Source organism: Gymnogyps californianus, chromosome 1, assembly GCF_018139145.2.
Source record: "Gymnogyps californianus isolate 813 chromosome 1, ASM1813914v2, whole genome shotgun sequence".
NCBI lineage: Eukaryota > Metazoa > Chordata > Aves > Accipitriformes > Cathartidae > Gymnogyps > Gymnogyps californianus.
The window spans coordinates 118,025,818-118,050,602 of NC_059471.1; the positions used below are offsets into that span (position 1 = coordinate 118,025,818).

Here is a 24,785-nt window from a genome sequence, read left to right on the forward strand (position 1 = left end):
TTAGAGAAAAGCAGAACTGCTAATGAAGACTTCTTGACTAAAAGTTGTCTATAATCACTTTTCCTGTAGAACAGGAACAAATACTCTAATCTTGGAGCACTGATTTATCTGTTTGTTTCTGTTTTCTGAATGCAATCTTCATTTCTCTCTAGACGGATGATGAGACATTACAGAAAGAAAATTTATAAATGTGGCAAAGATTAAACAATCATGCCATTGCCAAGTACATTACACTGTACTCTGTGTGCACCATCTAATTAGATTTAAACAACGTTCGTAAATCACAGCCATTAGCCTTTTTCAAAAATGAGACATACACTACTAGATCCATCGCATGGATCCTAGTCATACCTGTGATACTGGTTCATAAGTATGTTGGTGAAGACTGGTGGAATTGAATTGCTGTTATACTGCTTACTATGAAGCAAGGAACTAAATTCAATTAAGTTCCTACATATTTACATCTCTTGACAAAGATCTCCAGTGCTGCTCAGCCAGTATTAACTCGTGTTCTTGTTTGTTGTCAGCAGAGCCGCTACTGACAGGAGAGCAATGGAGGAGACTAAGCCATATCTTTCCAGAAGTCTGCAATGTAATGCATTTTGTTAGTCTAGTAACCAAACATTCCTAAATAATAATGAATTTATCCTTGCAATACTGTGTGAAGAAAAAAAAAGTCCTCTTTGTCTTAATTTAGAACCACAGAGACACAGATTTGAACAAGGTCATCCCATAAACCTATTGAAATTCCATTCCAATGACATGAGTTCAGGAGCTGTACTTTCCTCTTTGTTCACATACGTTGTGTTTTCCAAACATACTTTTTATATTGTAACAAGGTGAAAACAGGAAATATTCATAACATATTTACTGTGATGGTAAGAGGACATCATTGTTTTATACAAACAACACTTGATCTTTAAAAGAAAAATATAAGTACTGCAAATCAGCAAACGTGGCTTCGTTGAGGCAACAATTAATTTTGAGAAGAGTATAACTTATGAGTTCTTTAGTTCATTACTGCAAAAAGTTGGCATTAAAGAAACTATATGCATGTTAATAAGACTTTTTACTTAATACTTAAATGATAACTAGCTATTTCAGCTTTTCAGAAAAGTCCATAACACTGCTAAAAATGCTAGATTTCAGAGGCAAGGGATATCTTTTGGCAGCTGCAAAAGGTATAAAGAGTAAGACATTTCATTGATTATTCTGGAATTTTAGTGAGTCATTTGCAAGTGTACAGTAAGTTTAAAAGAGTTTACATTTTATTTCTTTAAAATAGGAAATTGATCTCCTCTGGTACCAAAATCAGTAAAACACAACCAAATAAATAATGAGTGCTTGTGGGAAAAGAAGAATACAGCTGCTACCTTACAAGATGATTTGACTCCATTGTCAACTCAGTTACATTTATGGTTTTCTCTACTGTATTCCACCTGCCTACAAGCAAACTCTACAGTCTCTTTCATAAGAACCTGTAAAGACTTTATTTGAACGAGAAGGATTTTTATTAAAGAATAAAAGTAAAACATTTCTAATTGAAAACAGATAGGCTATGCATTTCCTATTATGGTCCCAAACTCTGCAGTATCTACTGTCACTTTATGATTTGGATAATTTCTGAGAATTGCAGTCCATATTGAATGTGGAAGTAATGCTTAATTTTGATACTAAATGACATAGAATGGGAAAAACAACAAAAAACTATTAATAGTAACTTACTTTTTGTAACAACTCCTTCAAGGCGAATTATATTTGGGTGATCAAATTGTCCCATGATACTAGCCTCTCTCAGGAAATCTCTTCTCTGCCTATCCACGTAGCCACCTTTTAGAGTTTTAATTGCAACAGGTATCTCTCTTTTTCCTGGTGTCTTCAGACGTCCACTGCATACTTCTCCAAACTCACCTTAAATAGATAAAATATTTGTTAGATCATTCACAGTGCCTGAAGAACTACAGTACAGTTTGTATTGCTGAACTTAAACACCTTATTTTTCAAAATAACCTTCAATAGCTGTCTTAAAAGCTGTCTTATTTAATAGTTCAGAGTTATTTCTAGTTGCCAGTGAAACAAGAATGCAAAAATATTCAAGAAACTCACACATCTCATCGAAGTGGACAGAGGAATAACGGATGGAATATTCCATTTCCTGAGTTTCATCACATCCCAGAAAAGCAAAATATTCAGCATGACTTCACAACAAATAATCACCTTTCCTTTGTGCCACACCATGAGATCATGGGGACTGGTACTTCACTGCAACAGCCAAACCATCTGCCCTCCACAGTGTGGTTCATCTTGCTTTACTGACGCTCTGAGACTGAACTTTGATATCAATATGTTTGTGATATAACTGAGCATGCTATGAGGAAGGAATGTAATGACACTTAGATTTTAATTCTAATGATGACAAAATATCTATCTAAAATATCTATTTATAGTAATATCTATCTATAGGGGTGTCATGCACTAAGACCTATATGGAAAGAAACGCTGTGAGAATATCAGGATACGTGACTATCCTCCAATTGTAGAAAGCATTTAAAATGTACTTAATGCTATTATGCCCCAGAAAAGCACTTGCACATGATTTATTTAAATGGACTTACACACCTACTTGAAATTAATTACATATTTGACTGTTCAGACAGCCAAAGGCCAACGGCTTCAGCAAATCAGGACTGAGTTGCATAACGAGAGGAATCTCAAAGCTTGCTTCACCTGATGTTTTCCTGTGTAGGTAAGGGCCTTTGAAGAATTCATGTCTCCTCACATTCCCTTTACACATTTACTAATTAAGTTTGTACGGAAATCACAACTTCCCTTTGATCTTGAAACCACTCAAAAGTTATTTGAAGCCCCTACCAAATATGGTCTGGATGCCTGCAGGTCAGTTTTCAATGGGTCATAATTCAGTAAATGAAAAACAATGTTCACAAAAATATTTCAAAGCACTTCTCAGTGCAAGGTACTTTTAGCAAAACTAAATTCTCTACCCCAGTCATTTTGGAATCAGAACTGTTGAAAAACAAAAAATGAGTCATAAACAGATATATATTTAACTGGAGGAAATAATTTGTTATGCCCTCCATTGAGTGCTGTCTGAATTAGTTTTCCGTAAACTTTAAGGACAGAACAAAAGAAAACAAAACAAGAGAGCTCTATCCTGTAACACTGTGTCCTCAGATATGAACCAAATTTAGAAAAGAGAGGCCTTGAAGGTGGAAGCTTCACTTCAGAAAATTATAACTCCCTGATGTTATAGGATTAGAATGGATATTGTCATACAGCTTTTATTTTATTAGGTTCTGTCTCTTCCACTGAAACAAAACAAAACAAGGTTTTATTAGCGAATAAGACTAAGTGGAGGGATTAAAAAACAATTTCATAGCTTGTCTTTCACTTCAAAACAGAGACATCATCAAGTGCAAGAGTACAATTAACAGATGCTGAACATAACCTCTGAATAAATTAGCAGCTTCTTAAACAGCTAACAGAAGCCAAGTGTCCTAGGTCTTTTTTCTACCAAAACCCCCTCATTTGTTTTATTTCTACTTAATTTTTAAAAATAAATCAAAGCATGTGCTTCACTGAAGATGTGTGCGTATGTGTGAAAATATATGTCATCAGACTAATGCTCTGGGAATCTTTTGACAAAAGGGGAAGTTGGATGGGGATTTTCCTATATGATTTCGCCCCTTTAGCTCTTAGAAGGCTCTCCTTAAAAGTTTGTTCGCCCAACTACTGCCACTGAAAAAGTAGTAGCTAATATGAACTTCTAAAGTCCTACCATAAAGCAAAGTCATGAAATCTGAATATTTTGAAGGTGACATGGTATATCAATCTTCTATTCTGTGATACATCTAGCAGTGCTAAATGCATCTCTAAAGCCATGACCTTATTGCATCTTACCGGCTTTTCAAACTTAAATGCCTAAAAAGAGAAAAATTTCCAATTTCTTTCTCTTGATGAAACAGTGAAAAGCAAAAATCCTAGAGCCTTAATATCTAGATTTTTAAAGAGATTTCATGATCAATAAATCTACAGAACTGCAAAATCTCATTTTTGAGAATAATTTGGAAAACATGGGTTATAGCATAAATCGTTTTGCTAGTATAAGATTATACAAGAGTACTACAACTTCAGAATTTCATAAATAATGGCATTCATACCTCAGGGACTGTAAAGGGCTGTTCACCAAGTGTTTTGAAATGAATTAAACTGACAGAGTCAGGTGAAGGACTTACAGTCCCAAGATTTATTATCTGTACAACATCCAAAGCAGGGGAAGGAACATCGTGCCTTCTCCCTGACCTGTTTCTTTTCCCTTCTTTGGATGCACAATATGTACAGTTAGAAAGAAATTTCACTCCCCTTGGATATTGGGATTGATAAACTAGTGAACATAAAGGCTAACAGCAGGGTTTTTGTGACGTGATGTCAAACAGACAGTAAGTGATCATCAGCTCACAGAACAGACAGTTACTACATTTAGAAACCTAAGGTATGTGTAGTAACTTCTAGTTCTGGTTTAGACTAGATGGAGATCAGTGATGTAATTTAAAGCATTGAACTATTTACACTGAGAAAGAGTTTGACAAGATTTCATCCCAGAGTATTTTTTCTACACTTTTGTTCAGATAAAGAATTTTGGATGTTTTTAAAGTCAAAGGGGAATGTGTTCAACAAAAGGGATTTTTAAAATCTAAAAATCTAAGTCTCATTGCTCAAGTTGGAAGATAAACAAGACAAATGTTGACCCTGCAGCAGTAAAGGTTCATCACTGCATGTGTAGTAAGTAGAAGCTAAGAGCCAGATGTCAATGGAGCTGACATCTTTCCTTGCTCCAGGGAAAAAGCTGGTGATAACTAGAGAAAAAGATAGAGTTCATTGTCTGTTCAGTTTTAATAGTGTGTAAATAATCCCTGGTTTAATGATATAAACCCCACATGTCTTACTGTATGTTATACAAAAAGAAGCTAATTGATCAGTCTAGAAGCTTACCCTGTGCAAACCATGCATCCCTTTTCTCATTCAGTCATAACATATGTGTTATTTAAAATGAAACAGGAATAGTCAGTCACTTAGAAGTCTGATATGCAGTCTGGTATTACTACATGGGATCAAAACAAATGTCTTACAACACAGACAGTTGCTGTTGATAGAACTGAAAGGTCACAACACCAAATACAGCTCAACTCATTTTCCCCAGTTTTAGTCATTAGACCTGTGGGAGAACTGGCAGAAGACTTAGATTATAAAAAGAATATAGTGTACTCTCTGTGAAAAATCGAAGAAATGGCCTCTTCCTTGAGTTTGAACATTTTAACAAAGAAAATAAGAGGATAATTGTAACTTTTAAGACAGACTTGACAAAGTACCTCTGGGAATTCCTTCCATGAAGAGGTGCTGAAGCCTTAAACCAAAGAGCAAGAAGTGATGGGGCATAAAAAAGTGTCATGGACAGGACAAAGTCAAACGATATAACATGTCAGTAGATGCAGCAAGCTCAATATGAAGAGTGGCTGAAAGGGACCATCTGAAGAAAATCTACAGCAATAAATAGATGGCAAATTGTGGGAACTGGCAAAAAGGCACCCAGTGATCTCTGTAATGAACCAACGGGAGATCTCATGGAATATTTAATACTAGTGATAAAAAAAACTCAGCCAAGAGTTTTGAATCCAAGAATATACAATATGAAATTAAACAATAGTAAAACTTTGTCATAAATAGTGGATAAAATGAAAGGGAATGGACTAATCAATTTCACCATTTAAACAGTACCTATTGCTAGAATGTGAACTTCATTAATACCTGTTTATTTGGTTGATGTTACCATGAGAAACATAAGCTAAGCACTTACAAATAGGTTCTGTTTTGCCTTTGGTATTGTAATCTGCTAGCTATTATGAATATTTGATCAAACTGCAATTTCCATTTTGGTTGTAAACTGTTTCCCCTACTGCCTTTACCCTCCAGTTTGAACCAAGATATCAGCAGAAGTTATTTGAAGACTAACAAAAGAGACCATTAACAGCTATTAACCTGGATAATCTTTCATTCAATCAAAAGGTCTACAAAACAGTATGTTTTTTCTCAGATGAACCAGATGTAAGGCAGGACATGATGGGAAGCCACTCAGGGGAAGTAACCTGACTACATATCCATCTTGAATCTGGATTTATGTGCAGATATTTTTACTTTAATGCAGATCTCTTGTGTCTACACATGGAGTAAGTAAAGCATGAATAATTTAGAAAGGACTTTGCACAGTCTGTATTTCACTTGCTTTATTTTCACCAAAGCACCAGAAGGAAAGATAGTAATTCAGAGAGTTTGCAGATGTACTGGAACACCAAAAGCGTGCCAGAGGGGAACAATGGGAGAGCTGAGATCAAAGTTTCAATTAACTGGCTCCATAGAATATAGTGGCTGCATTCAAAAACATCAGGTCAGTTAATGTCCACTAGGAGGACCTGAAAAAGGATTTTAACAAGAGATTGCACTAATTCATTTTTTCTCAAAGTAATCTCGCAAGCTCAGCATCCTTTCTTAAATTGTTGCTATTCTGCAATTCCTATGCCTAATGATATGAACTTGCAATAGGAATGTTTATTAAATCTACAACTAAATGTACAGACATTCTCTTTTTATTTTGGCTATGATGTCTTTGACTGTTGCAGGCCAAATGTCATCTTGATCTTTGTAACTACTAAAGGTTATTTTCCAATCTGCTGTTACTGTTTGAAGATCTTGCTACTTTTTTCAATTTGACCATTTGTTGCCACCTTTTCTGAACCTGTTTTTAGTATCTGGTGGAAAAACATCATTATGTGGAGCAGTCAGTGTGTAAGCAAAAATTTTAGATATTTGCTCTCTTTTTTTAACCTCATGTAGTACTACCCTTATGTTACTAGTACTTGGCACCAAAGGAGCAGACCAAATTGTCTGTATAACATGGCTAATAAATGACTGCAGAGAAATCCCCATGTCTTGTGCAGCATTCAGATGCACCTGTACAACAGTGTAAGTAGGTAAATACACTCAGGGGATCTTAGATTTTGCACTTCTAAGCAGAGACTGAAATATAGGACAAAAATAATAAATAGGAAGTCTTTGTTTTTCAAGTGTATAGTGTATGTGTATCTGACGTAAGTGGAGCGGTTAGGAGGTTTTAACTTTTAACAGTGCTGTAATCAGAAATGAGATAATCAGTAGCTTTAGTTGAAAATACTACTTCTGATTTGATGGTATCATCCTCAGATAGATTACTCAGCAGCAAATAATAGAATGTACATTTCCAATTCACATCATCCAAGTTTATAATTACCAAATACTTTAAAAGATAACTTGGGTACAGAGTTCAGTAAGGTGAAAAAAGAAACTAGAAAAAATACTTGCCTTGAGTGTCAAAGACATCTGCACTGCAACTAGTGAATTGTCAAGAGCTTTTGAACATGACTTTTCCATTGAAAAACCAAACTGGAAACTGCTTTCAGGAAAAGATCGGTTTCAAAAGTTTCTTGACCAGAAATGCCAGAAAAAAAATTTCAAATATTTGCAATGTTCCAGTTTGACATTTTCAAAATGAAAACTTTTAGTTCTTGAATGGAAATAATTTTTGTTTTGAAAAATTAAAGTTACAGAAATTCAAAATGAAAATCATTGTTCAAAATAAAATGTTCAAACAAATTTAAGAAATGCATCTATTAATGTCTTCTTAAAAGATTTTAATGTTTCACTTTGTAAAAGATTGCAATTTTTTGTTTCACTTAGGTGCAAATTGTAAACATATTTTAAAAGTAATTCTCCTATGATAAGAAATCCATTTTATATCCAGTTGCAATGTTTAATACAGAATTAGAGAGAAGGCATAAAGAAAGTTTCAGGACTGCTGTGAATTATAATGATATGTTATGTCCCCTAGCAGCTATCGAAGAACTCTGTGAGAATTTGTACTCTCTGTGCCTCAGGCATAGTATTTAACCTGTATCTTGCCTGCATGGAAATGGGTTTAAACTTCATTGCAACCAGTTTGCAAGTCCTGCTAGGCAAATATCTTTGAAGATGGCAGATTACCCAAGCAATTTTAGAAGATAAAAAATATAAAAATAAAATATGTCAAAGCAGGCAAAAATTCACTCCCACACATACAGGAAAATGGAGAGAGAAGCTGAGTAAAGAATTTTCATAAATGAATTAAGTTGAGAATAAGGACACAATTTTCATCTGAACTAAAATCAATAAGCTCAGTCCTGGTCTGTCGTATTCAACTGCTTTGAAATCAGCAGTTATACCAGTGCTGAATGTAGTTCAATATGCTTTATAATCTAAGACATCAATATCTATAGTATGTCTGAAGAAAAGGAAGAAATAAAAGAAATCAGATAGAACGTCTTCTGCAGAAGTCAGCCCTCTGGGGGCTCTCTCAAGCTCATAATTCCAATGGTGCACAGTGCCAGCTACGTATTATCTAGCTTAAGCAATCAGGTAAACTCTAAAGTACTCTAGCGATATGGACTGCAGCGTGAAACAGAATTTTCTCTCTTACTTTCAGGTCGATACTTTCTCTCCCCTGTTAACAGACCTGGTTTTATTTCTGTTATATTATTTGCATGACATTTTCTAGTGCATAAAACACTTTTTAGCAACACTGGAGACATTTCCATTGCTATCAGTGTAGTAATGTATCATTAAATGAGGGATCTCAACTGAAAAATACCTCTCCTTTCTCGAGTGACTAAGTTATATGAAACAAAGATAAAAAAAAAGGACCACAGTGCATTATGTCTTATAAAAGTAATTTTCCTGACAGTACTTGCTAGCATGAGTTCTTTGGTGGGCTCACTATGAGCAAATTAAAATAATTTTTTTTCTACTGACCCCCTTCTACAAGATGTAACTCTGATTTTTGCAGTCTGTTGTACTATGAATTATTTTATTTTTTTCTTGATGTCATTAAAGTTAAAGAAAGCAAATAAGGTAAAAAAAAAAGCATTTGTATGTTGGCATTTACTTAGTAAGTAATAAACCAGCGTTGTTAAAGAAAGCCCAGAAAGGGTAGCTCAAAGATGGGCATTGGAGTATGGCACATACTAATTATTGCTACTGAAATAAAATTACAGTGAGGTGAAGGCAAAACATCTGTGTAGTCAGTATTATAAGTACCTTTAAGACAGCAATTTACAAAACTCAGTCACTCTCAATATCTTAAGGACAGAGAGAAATATTCATATTGTGTAAACTGAAGACAGGTATAGTGTTAATGTCTTTCACAGGAAGAAATTAAATTTCAGAGCTGGAGTTAGAGCTCAGCATTCTGTTCCTATGTTCATCAAAATTTCTGACACAGACCCTTAGCTCCCCCACCTTCCCTTTCTGTTGGAGCTGAGAAATGATTAATACTCCCCAGCCATTGACAGTGTGCAGGTAACAACACAGAGGATGTAATGCACCACAGAACTTCAGACTCTCCTTCTCAGTCTGTTTTTTGTTTTAATTTGTTATAACTGTGAGAAATGCTGATGGGTCTTCTAAATGACATGTTGGTCACAAGCTCACATTGAGATCCACTAGTTAGGTAAGTTTGTAGGGCCTTTTTCTAGCCTTGTCTCTCTAAGTCCTCAGTAAACTACAACTGAGTAAAACAGAGAGCAAACAATTTCAGGACCTGGTCAATAATGAAGTGCTATCTGCCCTAGATAGTCAGAACACCAGTTACAAGAAATAGTTTTACAAGACTCTGATCTTCACAAGTATTTCACTTTTGCTGTGTTAACCACAAAGGTATGTTTTCTGTCACCATTGAGCTGCTACCAGGACCTCTAGGGAACTCGAGACAGCAGCCATGAGCCTTTATCCCTACAAAGGCTTTCCAAAAGTGAATGGGTGGGAACACTTGCACAGCACTTTCCTGAGCAGCAAAACCTGACAATTAAACCAAAGCTAAGACAAGAGGATAACACTTAATGCACAGAATTACTACCCCTTTAAACATAGCACGTTAGCAAAGGGTAAGATCCCTGAAAACACAAGGGGCATGTTATCTCCTTTAGAAAAAAAGGCCAATATACATATAGGATTAATGAGCTTCTGAAACTTATTTTCAAACAGCTGTGAAATGGCCTACATCCCCAATGAGATGTTCTCAACTGAAGGTAAACACTCCATAGACGAGAACAGGGTCTAAAACAATTGTTCAGCTATAATTCCTCTCTCTCCCCACCACACACTTGGACAAAGACAAACAGGGATGTAAGAGGAAATCCATCTGCTATTTTTCTCATTCGTCCTGCTTCCCAGCTCCACGTCACCTTTCATACTGTCTACACCTTCTCATCAGATCTTCCTTTTTTCCCTCTCTGCCAATGATCCTTCTCCACACAGCTACAGGAAAGCCTATCCCAAGCCAGCCTCTCCTTTTCCCCCTTGTGCTCCTCCTGTTTTCTATTTGAGAATACTTTTTTCTCAGTCTTCTATATTCTGATCTTATCTCCCCCCAGAAAGAGATTCTGATCTAGTCTCCCCCTCAGTGACAGAGAATATGTGACACTAACTATGGCAAATGTTGGGTGACAGAGTGTTTTGAGTAAATTTGGAACAAATAAAAAAAAAAAACAACACCAAAAAACCAACCCTACCCAAAGGTTTAGGATAAACCTATCTCTTTGGAGAATCTGCCTCTCAAGAACTCCTTATTTGAATATACCCACATTTGGAACATTAGTCAAATACAATACCTCAGGTACACCACACTTGAGAGTGAACTGGTGCTATCAGAGAAATATGTCCATATTTTGTACTATACTTGACCACTTGCATTATCCTGGTGACTTGAGAAAAGCAGCCCTTCCATACCTAGACATTTTTTAAAGTGGGTATACTTTTACCTGCACCAATAACTCTCTCAATACGAATTCTTGAAGGATCTATCTCCTTTGCAAACTCATGGACAGCAAGAGATGGGTCTTCATATGTGTCTGGATCAATATACGTTTTGATTCCTGGGAAACGTACTGCAAAAAAGAGACAATACTAGGAATCAAGAATTCTTTGACATTCATGCACTGTAACAATATGGTTTTCTCTCTTTTTTTTTTTTGGTTGACTAGACAACTGAAAGGAGTGGAAATAATATATTAAATCTTCCACGTTTAAAGTTCCAGAACCCAACAGAAGAGGATAATGGCCCAAAATTACTAATGCTTGCTATTGATTTCACAGAAACCAACTGTAGAATGCACATGAGTTGTCCCCATTTGCTGTCAGCACCAGGGCCTTCAAAGATTGACTGAGCACAGAGTTAAACATTTCCTCTTATCCTTCAAGTGACTTTTTTAGGTGAGGCTTTTGAGACATTAAAGAGCTGGGTGTTACAACTCCATAGACAGAGGATAAGCCTCTGCCAACCCAATACTAGCAAAAGCATTCAAAAGTACTGGCTGAAACTGTAAGCAAGGTCCTGCTGGACCCTGCTCAAATCTCCTGAGATGTTCTGGGTGACTGAAAGCATGGGTACTTCTTCAGGATTGCTGCAGTGCGTTGTTACATCAAACATCCTTTCAGATTGCAATGATAACTGATAACCAGTGTTAGTGTAAAGAATGGAGGAAATACGGGTATTAGGTTCTCTGAATGTTATTTATACCTCTAGTTACTGCCATGTTTGCTAGCTACACAGGCCCCAGAGTTTATCATGTCCCACAGGAACAAAAAGTCAAAGGCCTTTAGAAAACTCAGTCTTTGGTATTCAACTGATAAAACAGTGTCAAACTCTTATGCTGTTTTGTCTCTATCCCAGCTGAACACAAGGATCTCCTGAGCTACAGCATTTCAGGCAGGAAAATTAAGAGGACAATAAAGTTTTTGGAAACTTCTCCTTAGGAAAAAATAACAGCCCTAGCTAAGTTTTAAGGAAAGTGCTATTTTGGGTAAGATAAATTACATTTTTTTTTTTTTTTACTGTAAAAATTTGCTTTCCAAATGCTATTTAGTATTTTAGTCTGAAGAGGCTCCTTGGAGTCTCTGCACTTAGCTCACATCCTTAAGGAATGCTTCAAGTACAGCTGGTAAATCCGGAAAATGCAGCAAGTCATGAGAGAAAATATGAGCTCTGAGCTGGTCACTTGAAAGGGTGTCTACAGGGACACCAAGTGAGGGCTTAAAGATATGGCAAAAAGCAGGTCTTCAAGACTAACAGTGATTACTGCCAAAGCAGTTTATATTCCCCTTTGCTGCTCCTTGGGCAATTTAGGCAATCTGTCCTTTACTTTGAAAACAGTGCTTTCTAATTCACTCCTTTCATTTACGGGCGGATGGCTGAACATTCCTTTTGCCAAACAGGTCCAATCTTTGAGATCCTTTTCTCTGAGGATGGGTCCTGGAGGACTGTGCTGCTTTGTTCTCTTCTGATCAGCTGGAGCAACCAGAGAGCCAGGTGCAAGAGAACAAAAATATCCAAATCCATTTACAAGGCTTCGATAATTTCTGTCTGCTTCCTTGGAGATGGCCGTGGCAATAGTGGGTTGGTGCCAGATTGCTTTGGCAGGCTCCAGCAAGCCATCATTTTCTGACACAGCTAATATCCCTTGTGTTCTTGAGTATAGCAAGTCTAAGAACTTAAGTTGTTTCTCTTGGACTATCTGGATGGGAATTTTTTTAGGCTGCTGCCATGTGGTGATTAAGTTCTGGAAAACTTTCAATGCATTAACAGAAGCTGATGTAGATAATGCATCAACTTATCAGGATAAGAGAGGGGTACTGCAGCTGGGTCCAGAGAACCTCTTTTAAAAGAATTAAGTACCTCTCTGCCTTCTCCCTCTTATCATTTAGTAGCTGAGTCTAAAGCAGTTCATTATCTGATGAGCCTACATGCATTAGGTGAAGAACACATGTTCAGGACACGTGAGTGTGGCTAGGCTTCATTAAGTAGTGTGCAACAGCCATTTGGACCACTGCCGATAGAGTACACACACCATACAGAAATGGGGAGGACACCAGACATCATGGGATGTCATATTATCAGCAAGATCATGGACCCCTTTCTAACTCCCTTCAAACAGTTTATTTCCTGAAATCTTCCTCTGACTCACACCAAGCTCCCAAGGGAGAGAGGAAGGATGAACAGGTTTTCTTCTGCACACATCAGAAGCATAGGATGTAAAGCGTGGACATGACAAATCTGGGAACAGGAACAGGCGACACTAACCAGTGCAGGTTTTGCAGTGAAGCTTTTTTTTAAACAGCTTCAGCCAGTCTAGGAGAGGTCACCCTTATACTGATCCCAGCAGAGACTGTGCAGCCCCACATGTTGTTTCAAGTTGAGGTGCTGGATACCAAATCTATATGTAGTCAGCAGTCAGATAAAGATTGCTGCTAGCTGAAGGAGGTACTTCTTACGGACGCGCTGAGTGCTCACTGTAAAGGAGGGAGTATTTTTGGCAATACAGTCTTAGCTGCTGGGGTAAATCACAGTAATTCCCCTTTATCCTTAGTTCTATGGAGCACATACATGAGTAGAGACTTGCCCCCTCAAGTCTGATGCTGAGATAACTGCAACTGCATGAGAAGCCTGTGAGATGAAGCTTTGTGTCAACATGAAATACAATCATCATTTACCCTGACCTGAAAGACACTGAGAGAGGCTTTTCTCAAATTCAGTCATGGTCTCAGAGGCATATATCAAACTCTCCAGCAGGAAGGTTTTTGTCTTCTTTCCTTTCTGACCATGTTTGGAAACAAATGACAAACAAATCTTCCTAGGAAGTATCCTTTATGGGGAAATGTGCCCTTTTCCTTGACAGAAAGAGCCACTTGGCTTGATATAGTGGTGTCACCTGAAAAAAGATTTTACTTCTCGTGACTTAGCTTCTGTCTTGATCATAGTATTTCCAGGGGTGTTATCAAAAATGACAAAAAGATAATAAAATCTAATACCCTTTGTATAATACCCTTTGAATAAATAAAAACTTTAAATAGCTACTCTAACATAAAACAGTGAGGCTAGTAATTTAAACTAAGTAGCTAAACTAAACTAAATAAACTAATATACTGCCCACAAGAGATTGCCAGGATTTTCTCTCACTGTACTGATCAGTGAGCAGGAACATCAGGGAAGGCAACCCATTCCACTTTTTATTTCTTGGGTGGCTGGAAGTGTAGATCCCTAAAGCCAAAGAGAACTGGATACAAATAAGGCACACAGTCACCAAGAAAGGAATTTTGAGGCAAAAATTCAATATGGTCCAGACCAGCTGAGAATTCAAAGAAATATACCTGAAAAACTGATAAGTATTATTAACGGAATACCAAAAAACCTTATTAACTAGAGTGAATTCAGTGAAATTTTTCAAGAGGACATACAAATAAAAATAAACACCCTTGATGGTGCAGAAAATAAGAAACTATTCAAATCACCAGATTAAAACAACAAGGGTAAAAGCTGTACAGAAAACAATGAACATTCTTCATTTAAAACATGATATAGATATTATATAACACAGTGTTGAACTACTTACAATGTCCATTTTGCAAATGAGCCCTTCTTTTCTCTTCAGATTTCATTTTGGCCTTTATGTACCACTGGCATCTTTTAAGAAAAACAAGTAAGGTTTTAATTAAAATACTTGTCATGCATAAAATAAATGTATATTCAGTTTTATCTGCACTTTTATGAAAGCCAAAATCTTTGCATTTGGAATATATATTTAGTTATGAATCTAAAGAGAGAAATATGCATGAAGAACTGAAAACAGATTAGATACAAATAAAAATAAATCATGGTTGAATGATTAGTATGAAAATGACTACTTAAGTTCAAGTTTGATGCAATACTTTATTTCCAAGTTTGACTACTCCAAAGAATCTTGATACTTTAATAAATTATTACTTCCCTGCATTCTTGTTTGCATACATAGGTTTGTGCTAACTAAACCTTATCCTATTAACTTTCATATCCAGCGGGTCAAAAAAGCTCATATTTTCTTCACAAGATAATAGTTTCTACAACTTCACCATGTTTCATGAAAAAAGAAAATATTTTTGCATCGGGACCACTTTTTTTTTCTTTCTGAGTAGCTCTGTGCAGTCTGAGCCAGGCACTGACTTACTACTTCTTCTAAGATAGCAGCTATCATATAGGATAAACAATAGGTAGCCTGCTATGTGAATATGATGACTTAGCACATGTCTGTATGATTGCTATAAAATTGCAAATCCTTGGCAAACAACACAAAACTCTGTGGATGTTCAGGAATTGTTAGCAACCTTACCTGACAATGCATGGGTATGTTGGTTGGAGAAAACTGCCACATGGCCAGCTTTCAGGTTCCCTGTAATGAAATCTCCCCCAGCCTGAACGCTGCCTACCTGCAGGACTGTTAATGCTGATTTAGAGGGTCACGTGATAGGAGCAACTGTTTCAGTCGAGAAAAACCAAAATATTTGCTCTTGGTCTTAAAGCTCTTTCTCACTCACTGAACAGCCTAAGAAGTATGATTTAGAGGGAAATCTTTTGGTCTAAGGGCTAGGCTAAGGGCTAAGGGCTGTTGGGGGACTGACCCCAGCGGAGAACAGCAGCGCATGTGGACGTGCTTTGGTGTACAGACATTCAGTTCCAAGACCAGCTTGAAAAAAATGACTGGCCTCTGTGTGTTCATTACCAGCCTTATAAAATAAAATAAACTATAATTATAGATAGTATATCCAGTAAAATGCTAACAATGGAGATATGAGAAATACGTGAACACACCCACCTCATTTCAATGGTTCATTTAAACTCCTGAAACAGAGTAGGAACACTCACAAATTCATTCATTGCTACAGAGGGGATTACGAACACCTGAAGGGTAGAAACTTCTGAAGCTGTCCTGGTTATGTACCCTTATGGAGGGAAACAGCAACCAGTGGATTCTCAGCATCTGTGGAAATATTTAGCTTGTGCACCAGTTGCTGGGACCGCTAAGCATGCCAGCGCCATTTTTAGGACCTGAACAACTGGTCTGTACGGTGTCAACTGCCAAGAACACTGAACACAAGCTCTTACAGTTAAAGTGTCTGCCCAAGGGAACAGTCAAAGAAACAAGGCTTTAACCCTGTCCAATCCCGCTAAGTATGCATGTGGCCCCAAAGTTTGACTACAGAAGCCAGTGAGTAATCACCAGCAGAGGAATCTTCCAGCTCCAGCTCCCCATTCCCTGTTAGTGTGGGCTACAGAACAATCGGAGAGGCATAATTTCTGTAATGATAAGAATAAATCACACTGAGCTTTAACATCGCATTTCCTGGAATTTAGCCAAGACCCCCGTCTCACTGCATATCATGCGCCTCGAAGTCTCTGTCGCTTTCATTTTTCTATCTGCAATTGACAGCCGTGCTTCCTGCTTGCTCTTGGTGGATAATCACTCAGCGAAGTGCAGAGGCAGGTGCTCATTTAACCCAGCCTCTCCACCATGAATAGACTCATCAGCAGCCCTACGACTCGACAGCTCATCAAATTGCTAATTCTAAACAGTGAAGCAGAGCACATCTGTAGGGTACCAATCCCATTTTTCATGCAGAAATTTGCCTCCAGTCCTAGAGTAAATTGAGTATTTATTCAAAATTTTCTTGCTCTGTCTTCAGCGGAATACACTCTTATCACTGCATTTAAGCAGCACTTCAAAATTAATTCACATCTTACATAATTGAAATGGTCCGTTGTGCAAGATGTTAGAAAGCTAAGAGAATCTCTGATATCCTTAACATTAGCAAACAGGAGGAGTAAACACAGAAAGAAACCCATTTCCATATTTTTTTTCATTCCTGAGTTTAGTGAGTTTTTTCTAAAGGAAGTGTTTGAGTTATGTTTCAGGATTCCACGTAAGGATTCCACCCAATCATTTTCTCCGAAAGTTTGTCTTTGTCTGAATAATTCCTCTCTCTTCTGAAAGACCCTACTGTTTGTCAGTGTTTGTAGTAATCACAGGAATATTTACTTAGCTTCTAAGATTATCTAAGGTCACAATATGTTCCAATGTTAACTGCTCCCATTAACTTCAACAGAATGTTAGACTTAACTGTTTTATTATTTAGCAGAGAGAGCATTAATTCACATAATGGTAGCTACTGTAGTGTCACATTTGGTTGCTGGGGTGCTGCAAATACAACCTCCGGCCTACACTAATAGGACTTCACTTTCTTTTCAAATTAGATGTAATGCTATCCCAACAAAACAAAAACTTAATTACAAATCTGAAAGTGCAGCACCGTCTATTGATATCAGCCCCGTCTGTGATGACCATTATCACATTCAGAGGAGTCAGTGTAACATCTTTTCTCTAAGTGTAAACACAGGCTCTAAACCAGGATGGCAATAGTGCAGAATCCTATCCCAACTCTGGATTTTTTCTGTCCCCAGGCCAGGTAAGAAGGAAACTCCACAGAGAATCCTCCTCACATGGAGGCTCTTCCACCAGCTGTTTTATGTGTCTGAAGGAGGGAGAGGGGAAAAGGGTAGAGAGGGGCCAGAGCCCACACAACCCCCCCTACAGAGCTTACTGCAGGAGCTATGAGCCCGACTCCTCTGCTTGAAGGCTCATACCTCTACAGAGTTTCAGTCTGGTTTTAGGCTTTCTTGATCCATGGCAGCACTGCGGTGCCACTGATGTCTTACAGAGTAGACGGGGACATAATGTCTTTGTCCTTTTGAATTCTGCTTTGCTTCCTCATGGAAGCAGGTGAAGTCCTGAAATCACACAGGAAACACCCAGAGGCTCAGTGAAAAAGGAAACAAGGCACCATGGAAGCAGCTGCGCCTGTGGGAATCTGAGCTCCAGCAAGGACTGATGTTCCGACTTCTACGCGCGTTTTTTAGTATGTCCAATTAGAATTTGTGAGTTCCCTTAAAACCTTCAGTGTGTAACTGAGCATGGCATCTGGCCACTCAAATCAAAATGCTTTCTCAACCAATTTGCATAATGTCATTATTTGAACCTGATCAACACATCAACTGAAGGAAGGTGGACAATCAGCACTGTACTAAAAGAATTGTAAGTATAAGAATCAGGGTAGTTAAAAAAAATAATCATTGTCCAGACTGGTGAATTCCCCTGCCAGTGCAACAGTACTGCTGTAATGTACATTTAATTGGGGTATCTTCAATCCAATTAAAAAAAAAAGCCAAAAAGCAATAAAACAGGACCTTCAGGAAGCTATTTTCTGTTCACCAGTGATATCACAGGCAGCAGAATCATTCTAGTATTTTGGAATAAAGTTTTCCTTGGTTTACTTTCATTACATAATTCCTGTATTTTATCTTAATAGATGCAGAAATGTGCGTATAAAATATATACATAATTGTGTATGATTTTTCCTACAAATTTAATACAGCAAAAGTAATAAAAAATTGTCCACTCAAGTGCCTTTAGCAAGCTACATTGCCAACCCCAAGTCATCAAAAATCCTAAGGTTACACCATCCAAAGCTTTGCAATTGACAGTTAAGAGGTTTTGTAAAAAAATACTGTAGTTTTTTGGGTTTTTGTCCTCTAATGTCAGAGCCTTGAGGGTGCAGGTACATTGTATTTTTAAATTCTCGCTCTGCAGGCAAGAGGTCCAGAAACTTATTTTAAAAATAGACAAGCTATTTCCTGATTTCACATAATTGCTTAGCTCTCCAAACTGGGTTTTTACAAAAAACAACACTCACAATAGAACTGTGAGTACGAGCAGTGCTGAACAAAGAGGACATTCACCCTGCTATGTCTAACCTTTATTTTAACACTGAAAATGTGGTTTAATGACTTAACTATTATTCTTAAATTCTTAGTTTTGGATGACTCTGACCCTGAGTAAATGAGAACACTGTAGTGTTAATTACCTCCCAGTGATCAGGAAGAACAAAGTGAGGATGACCAGGAGAGTGAATCCACCAACAGCAGCAGTGGCAATTACAAGGATCTGTCCCTGCTCCGCAGCCATATCAGAAGCTGAAAGAGAAGCACATAGAAAAGGGGTTAAAGCTGCATCACCCAGCGTTATTGCAGAATGGGTGACAACATTTCACTGGTCAAATGTTGCAATTACTCTGTAATAGTTTCCTCGGTGCTTAGAAGGACATCAGATGTGAATATGCCTGTGAAGTGAAAAACCGTAATCCATGTCCCAACTATGATGAAGGGGAGAAGATGTTTACAGGTTTTTAAAATGAGGAGCTGGCATTATCAGACACTTGCAATTTACTGAAGTTTGAATATGACAGGATTTTGGACACAAAACTAGAACGTATTTTTTCTTTAGCTTTATTTAGCTTAATCCTGCATCTAATTTAGAACTTCTCTCCATCCAACTGTCCCAGCCAAGTCAGTGGCAGTGCTATGTATGTAAGAGATATTAAACTGGGTTCAGGGCAAAGCAAAGCAGAAAAAGCACACTTAATGTGTAGCCTCGCACACTCTTCTGTATGTCTGGTGTTTAGTTTTATTGTCACAAAATGTATACAGTTTTACCTATAACATGCTCTGGCGATTGGCAACAGTGTAGTTGAAAAAAAAATACTGATTTTCTTAAGCCTCGTGTTTTTCTCTCTGCTTTTTGTAGGACATTTAGGAGTTAAAAAAGATCACCTGAAATTATCCAGTCTCTAAACACTTGCTCCTTTTATTAATTTACTCTGTATAATATTAAATCTTTTCATTGACAAAGTACCTACTTACAGTCCAGTCGGTCCTCACTGTCCAAGTACTACATGAGCAGAAAAAGAATTAGGCTCAGTTTTTTCTCTATGTCCTGTCTTGTGACTCTGAAGTTTTATTTCTTAAACTCAGTTACACTTGAACATTTTCACCACATGATGTTTCCCTAATTCTTACTGTCTGTTTCCATGAGAAGCATAACATTGTTCTGAAAGGAGAATAAATAATTCCATTCAATGACCTCTGACAACAGTAGTAAATGTAGAAAAGAAAATAAATTTTAGATTTATCAGGAAAGAAACTTTGATTTTGTAAACTTGCAAACTGTTCTATAAGCAAAATCTCCAGCTTTCTTTAGGCACCAGATGATTAAAGCTTAGGGAAATCACCTAGGCTGCTGCCTAGAAAGCTCAGCAGGCTATATTCTCTCACTTTGCAGTTAATGAAGCCCAATACAATGCACACATTGCTGCCCAAAACCTCATAAAATGCAGTTTCCAAGAAAAACATTTGGCTTCTAAATAATATTTGTGAGTGATTTAGAAATTAGCAGTGTAAACTGGCTTTGTAATAGTAGTAAAGCAAATAAAAACAATAGTAGTTTATGTCAAACTTTCAGCAAAAACAACTTGTTAAATTTCTGCCATTAGGTTTCTGTCCATATAATTTAATGGAGATATGCACAGGCAGTAAATTACAAGGCATTCAGTATCTGTGGTCGTAAGCTCTCCACAGACAAGTTAAATATATACATCTTCCAATAAATGATGTAGCAAATACTCACTGAATAGCTAATCTCCAAAATGGTACCTAGTGATATTATAAGAGTGGATTCTAGCTCTGCATTGTGTTATGTTCCACAGGGTCAGATTTATTTGGAAAAATACAACATAACAAATATCATGCTACACAAGTAACAATGCAAATAATAACAGGCTCTCCAAATCAAACACTGAATACTATTTTCAGACTAGTGGGCGTTGTGCTAAATGTTGCAAAGACTGTTACAGCCAGGCACAGTTTGAAGTTGTAAATGGAGGGGGAGGTTTTAGATGAGTCTATCTTGCCCATCTCTGCAATGGAAGTGAGAGGACAACCTGCAGCCCTCTTTTTTTTTTTTTATAATAGGAAAAAGAAGTGTGCGAAAATAGTGAATTCAGCAGGAGAAAAGCAAACCATGGGCTCAGATAAATTAACTGTGGTTTTCTTCAACAGACATTTATTGCCAAGGAGACAACCCAGGGCCCTTCTTCATGAGAACTAAAGGTGCAAATGTAGGGACTGATTCCATGGTCCAAAGAAGTACTCTGCAGCTATCGAGACGAAGAAATCAGATCACGTGTCCTGGATCATTTCTGCTGAATGGAGCTGCTATTTCTTGCTGTTTCAGCTAAAACAGAATGCAATCTAACACTTTAATAACATATATTTTCTATCAGGAACCAGAGTCAAATTCATGAAGAGGAGAAATTCCAGACTGACTTAGTTCTTTCCACCGCTAAGCAATATGATTTTCAGCTGAGACTGTACGTAGTTAAAAAGCGATCATTCTGTTTCTCTTGTTTGTATTTTACTGTATTGGCAGAGGTGCCAGAGTCCAATACATTAGGATTTTTTTTTTCAAGTAGCCAAATCACTGTAAGGGGCTTTCAAGCCTGAAACTTCCCAATGACCTTAATTTACTTGTCAGATAAAAATGTCAAATGACAGACAAGTATAATTGGAAAATGTGGATTTGTTAAAAACTGACAGAGAGGCAGGTAAGGCAAAATGATGGAAATACTTATTTTTGCTTGAAGTGATCCTTCTAGAAATCAATAAAGGCACAGTGCAGTGAACAGCACATATATAAGCACATGTGTATGCGCATACACAGACTCCTCACGCAGGTAAAAGGTTCCATAAAACACTGTCTAGGCAGTGAGAAGATAGTAATCAGGGACACTCAACAATTAAAATTTTTACAGCATTTTGCCATTCTAAATTAAATTCAGCATGTCCCTCAATCTCTCTGTTCTTTACTCATTTCTCCAGCTTTCTCTTAAGGTAAAGTTCAAGTTGTACATAAGAGCTTCAACATGTATTGTTTCTGTTGTGCATGTTCTTGAATCTTTTCTGTCATTTCCTGCTTTTTCTTCCTTCATTTTTCCTCTCCATCAGCTGTGCATATTGGTATATGATCCTGTGTTTCTCCTCAGGACTATTCAGGATTATGCAAGACAGAAAAACTCAGTTTAAAAAACAATTATGATAAGTTGCAAAGCCAAGCAAGTTCCTGCAACCTTATTTCATCTCTTTGTGTGTACATATTAGAGTGCTGCATTTAATCATAGAAGTACATAGCATTTTTTCCAGAATTTCATTTGTTAGACAACATGGCCAGCATTCATATAGCTAAAATCAGTATTTTGTTGTCTCTACACTGTCCAGTGCACAGTCTCATATTTGCCAACTATGCACAACCCAAATCCATCCAGTGCAGGGATGATTAGTAGCTCTGTGATTACAGGGATGAATGTGGCCATATCATGTATGGGGCCATACTCTATTTGATAGTTAAAGTTGATAGGCCAGGGGGCGAGGAAGTGCTGGTGCAACAGGAATATGTAAACCACTAGAAGTGCTAAGACTTGTAAGGGAGCTTAGTACCTATCTAACTGGGCTGGCTGTTTTGTCTGGTAGTGTGTTTCATTCTCTCTGCCTGTCTGCTCAATAAGTTCATTTTGACAAAAACACACTTTAAAAAGTAAGTAGCATAAGCCAAGGAAAAGGGAGGATTTATTACTTATCCCAGCAGATGATTAGATAGTATACTATAACGTCTGGGTGTCAAAACTCTTCAAACACATTGTAGGTGCAACTAATGTGATTAGTCAAAGTGATGATTTGATTTTAAAACTGCAGCATGTATCATATATGTACCCAGAAGCATATTATCCAGATAAACTCTTCACTCCCGTTACTCTTCATGCTTAACTCAGGTTATATGCCCGAAATGACATTTAAAGTATCTAACTGCATCGTTCCAGCTTCCTTGCTTAACACCGTGCCCAGAAATCCCTTCTGCATCCAGCCTGGTGTCAGTTCTGTCCCCACTACCTACTCTTTACATCCACGCCCTGTCTCAGCTCCTCTCTGGGTTCTTTACCCAAATGTGTGGAGGAGGAGCTGCACTTTCCCTCCTCTCTGGGCTGAAGGAAAATATCCTGAGGCTTCTTCACTTCCTCACTGGGCAGACTGGAAGAAATGGTGCAGACGTTTTAGTCATGATGCAAGAGGATGAAAGACAGAGAGAATCTTCCAGCTCTGTTCTCCTTTCTTTTCTTTGAACAAATTTCTCCAAAATCTTTTAAAAGGTTGTGTATTTGGTATAAAAGGGCTGGAAGCCCTAATGACAGCTCACTTCTGCCTCTTAGCTACATCCTTTAGTTATTTCAATTTGACATCTATCAGGCAGCGGACCTTCCAGCAGACTGAAAGATAAAAAAGTGACAGAAAGACAGCTGGACAGATAATAGTGAGTAGCTGTAAGATACGTAAGTGTGGACGGTGAGAACTGGAGCTCTAATAGACGGGAACTGGCTGTCAGATGGATTTACGAGGCATTGTAAACAACAGTGCTTAAGAACAATAGGAAAGAAAAATATAAAGTCTAATTAGGGTAACCTTTACATTTTCAGAAGTGCTGCAGTTCCTGTGCTCCAGTGAGCTGATGGGCTCCAATCTAAGAGGGAATGGGGGAAAGGGAGGAGGCAATGGAAAGGCAATCTTAAAAAGGATTTTTAAAAGGCAAAAATAATGCCATCACTAGCGTAAGAATGTAAAACTTTTTGATATGTATTCACTTGAAAAGCTGTCTTCCAAGTGCTGCCCCTAACATGAGCTTCCTGACCAGTGGCTAAACGGAAAGCCTATGCAAGCAGTTTGAGATCTGAGCAAGGATGTTGCTCTTGTTTAGGAAATGCAGAGGAAAAGTAAAGTCTCTGGGGCTTCTGGGCACATACAGTAGAGAAATCAGATAGGCCAACGTCAAATTTGAAGAACAAATGTCTGAAAATATAAAACACACTAAGGAAATACTTCAAGGTTAAAGTGAGACATTCTGAGGTATCCAGTGCTGACTACTATTGAATGAACAGTAGGACTAGGCAGACATGGGGAGAGATCCAGCAAGACAGTTTCTAAATATGAGATATGTACCGTCTCATTTGTTCTTTTCAATGAGAAATTTAATTTACTATTGTCAAAACATCAAACTTTCTAACAAAAAAAATCTCAATTTTTCATTGGCAATTCAATGTATTTCTGGAAATCCTAGGGACAGCTTCTCTGTCGTGGCATGAATCAGAGCATATGCCCGAAACAATATTGGACCTCTATCAGAATCAATGATTCAGGACCCCTCTCTTGAGCTTTGGAGTTCTGGGAAGAATGGAGCTCAGGGTCTAAATCACATCTGGTGGCAAATCCAAAATAGCATGATCTGAGGCTGAAAAGTTAAAGATAGATTTTGTGGATGTGGAGAGAGGAGGAAGAATGTAAGAATTCAGCAGATCTGGCAATACAAGAAGTCACCATCTGTGCCTATGGTAAAGAAATTAAAGTTATTGTTTCATCAAGATCAGGGTTTCAGGCCAATTAATTTTTCACAGTCCTCAAATTTATAAAATACCTAATCAGGTATTCTATTAGCATTTCTAAAATTTTTACTTTTTTATTGTTAATATGATTTATTTGAAGCATACAGAAGTCTACATTGCTTTTGGATTAAAAATCATGTGCTTACATTTATCACTCTGTTCAGCCCAAGCACTAGTCCACACTGCTAGTTTGCCCCTTAGGTCCCTTCTGGAACAAGCCAACTAGTTCCCTTTCAGATTTTTTTTTCCTAATGATGGGAAGGCTGACATGGAAAATACCCTCGGTTTTAGAACAAGCCCTGCACAAGAAAGCTACAGCATGAAAACACTGCACTGCCTAACAGCTCTAAATTGTTCAATATTTTACAAATTCCTCTAGGCACAAGGGCCTCTGAGGTGATATAGTAAAAAACATTCCTCCAGAAAAAAAGAATGCTTTGAATCATTAACCTTTTTTTTAAAAAAAC

General features: G+C 37.5%; 1 protein-coding gene across 2 annotated transcripts in view; it reads right to left on the bottom strand.

Moving 5' to 3' along the window:
* Positions 1 to 24,785, bottom strand: part of EPHA6 (EPH receptor A6) — a 513,048-nt gene that overhangs the window by 104,805 nt on the left and 383,458 nt on the right. For both annotated transcript variants that reach the window (XM_050915616.1, XM_050915617.1), the window contains 4 exons: positions 18,865 to 18,973; positions 14,526 to 14,596; positions 10,899 to 11,024; positions 1,726 to 1,911 (listed from right to left, as the gene is read on the bottom strand). In XM_050915616.1, coding sequence (XP_050771573.1) covers positions 1,726 to 1,911; positions 10,899 to 11,024; positions 14,526 to 14,596; positions 18,865 to 18,973 — 492 coding nt within the window. The remainder of the gene's footprint in view (positions 1 to 1,725; positions 1,912 to 10,898; positions 11,025 to 14,525; positions 14,597 to 18,864; positions 18,974 to 24,785) is intronic.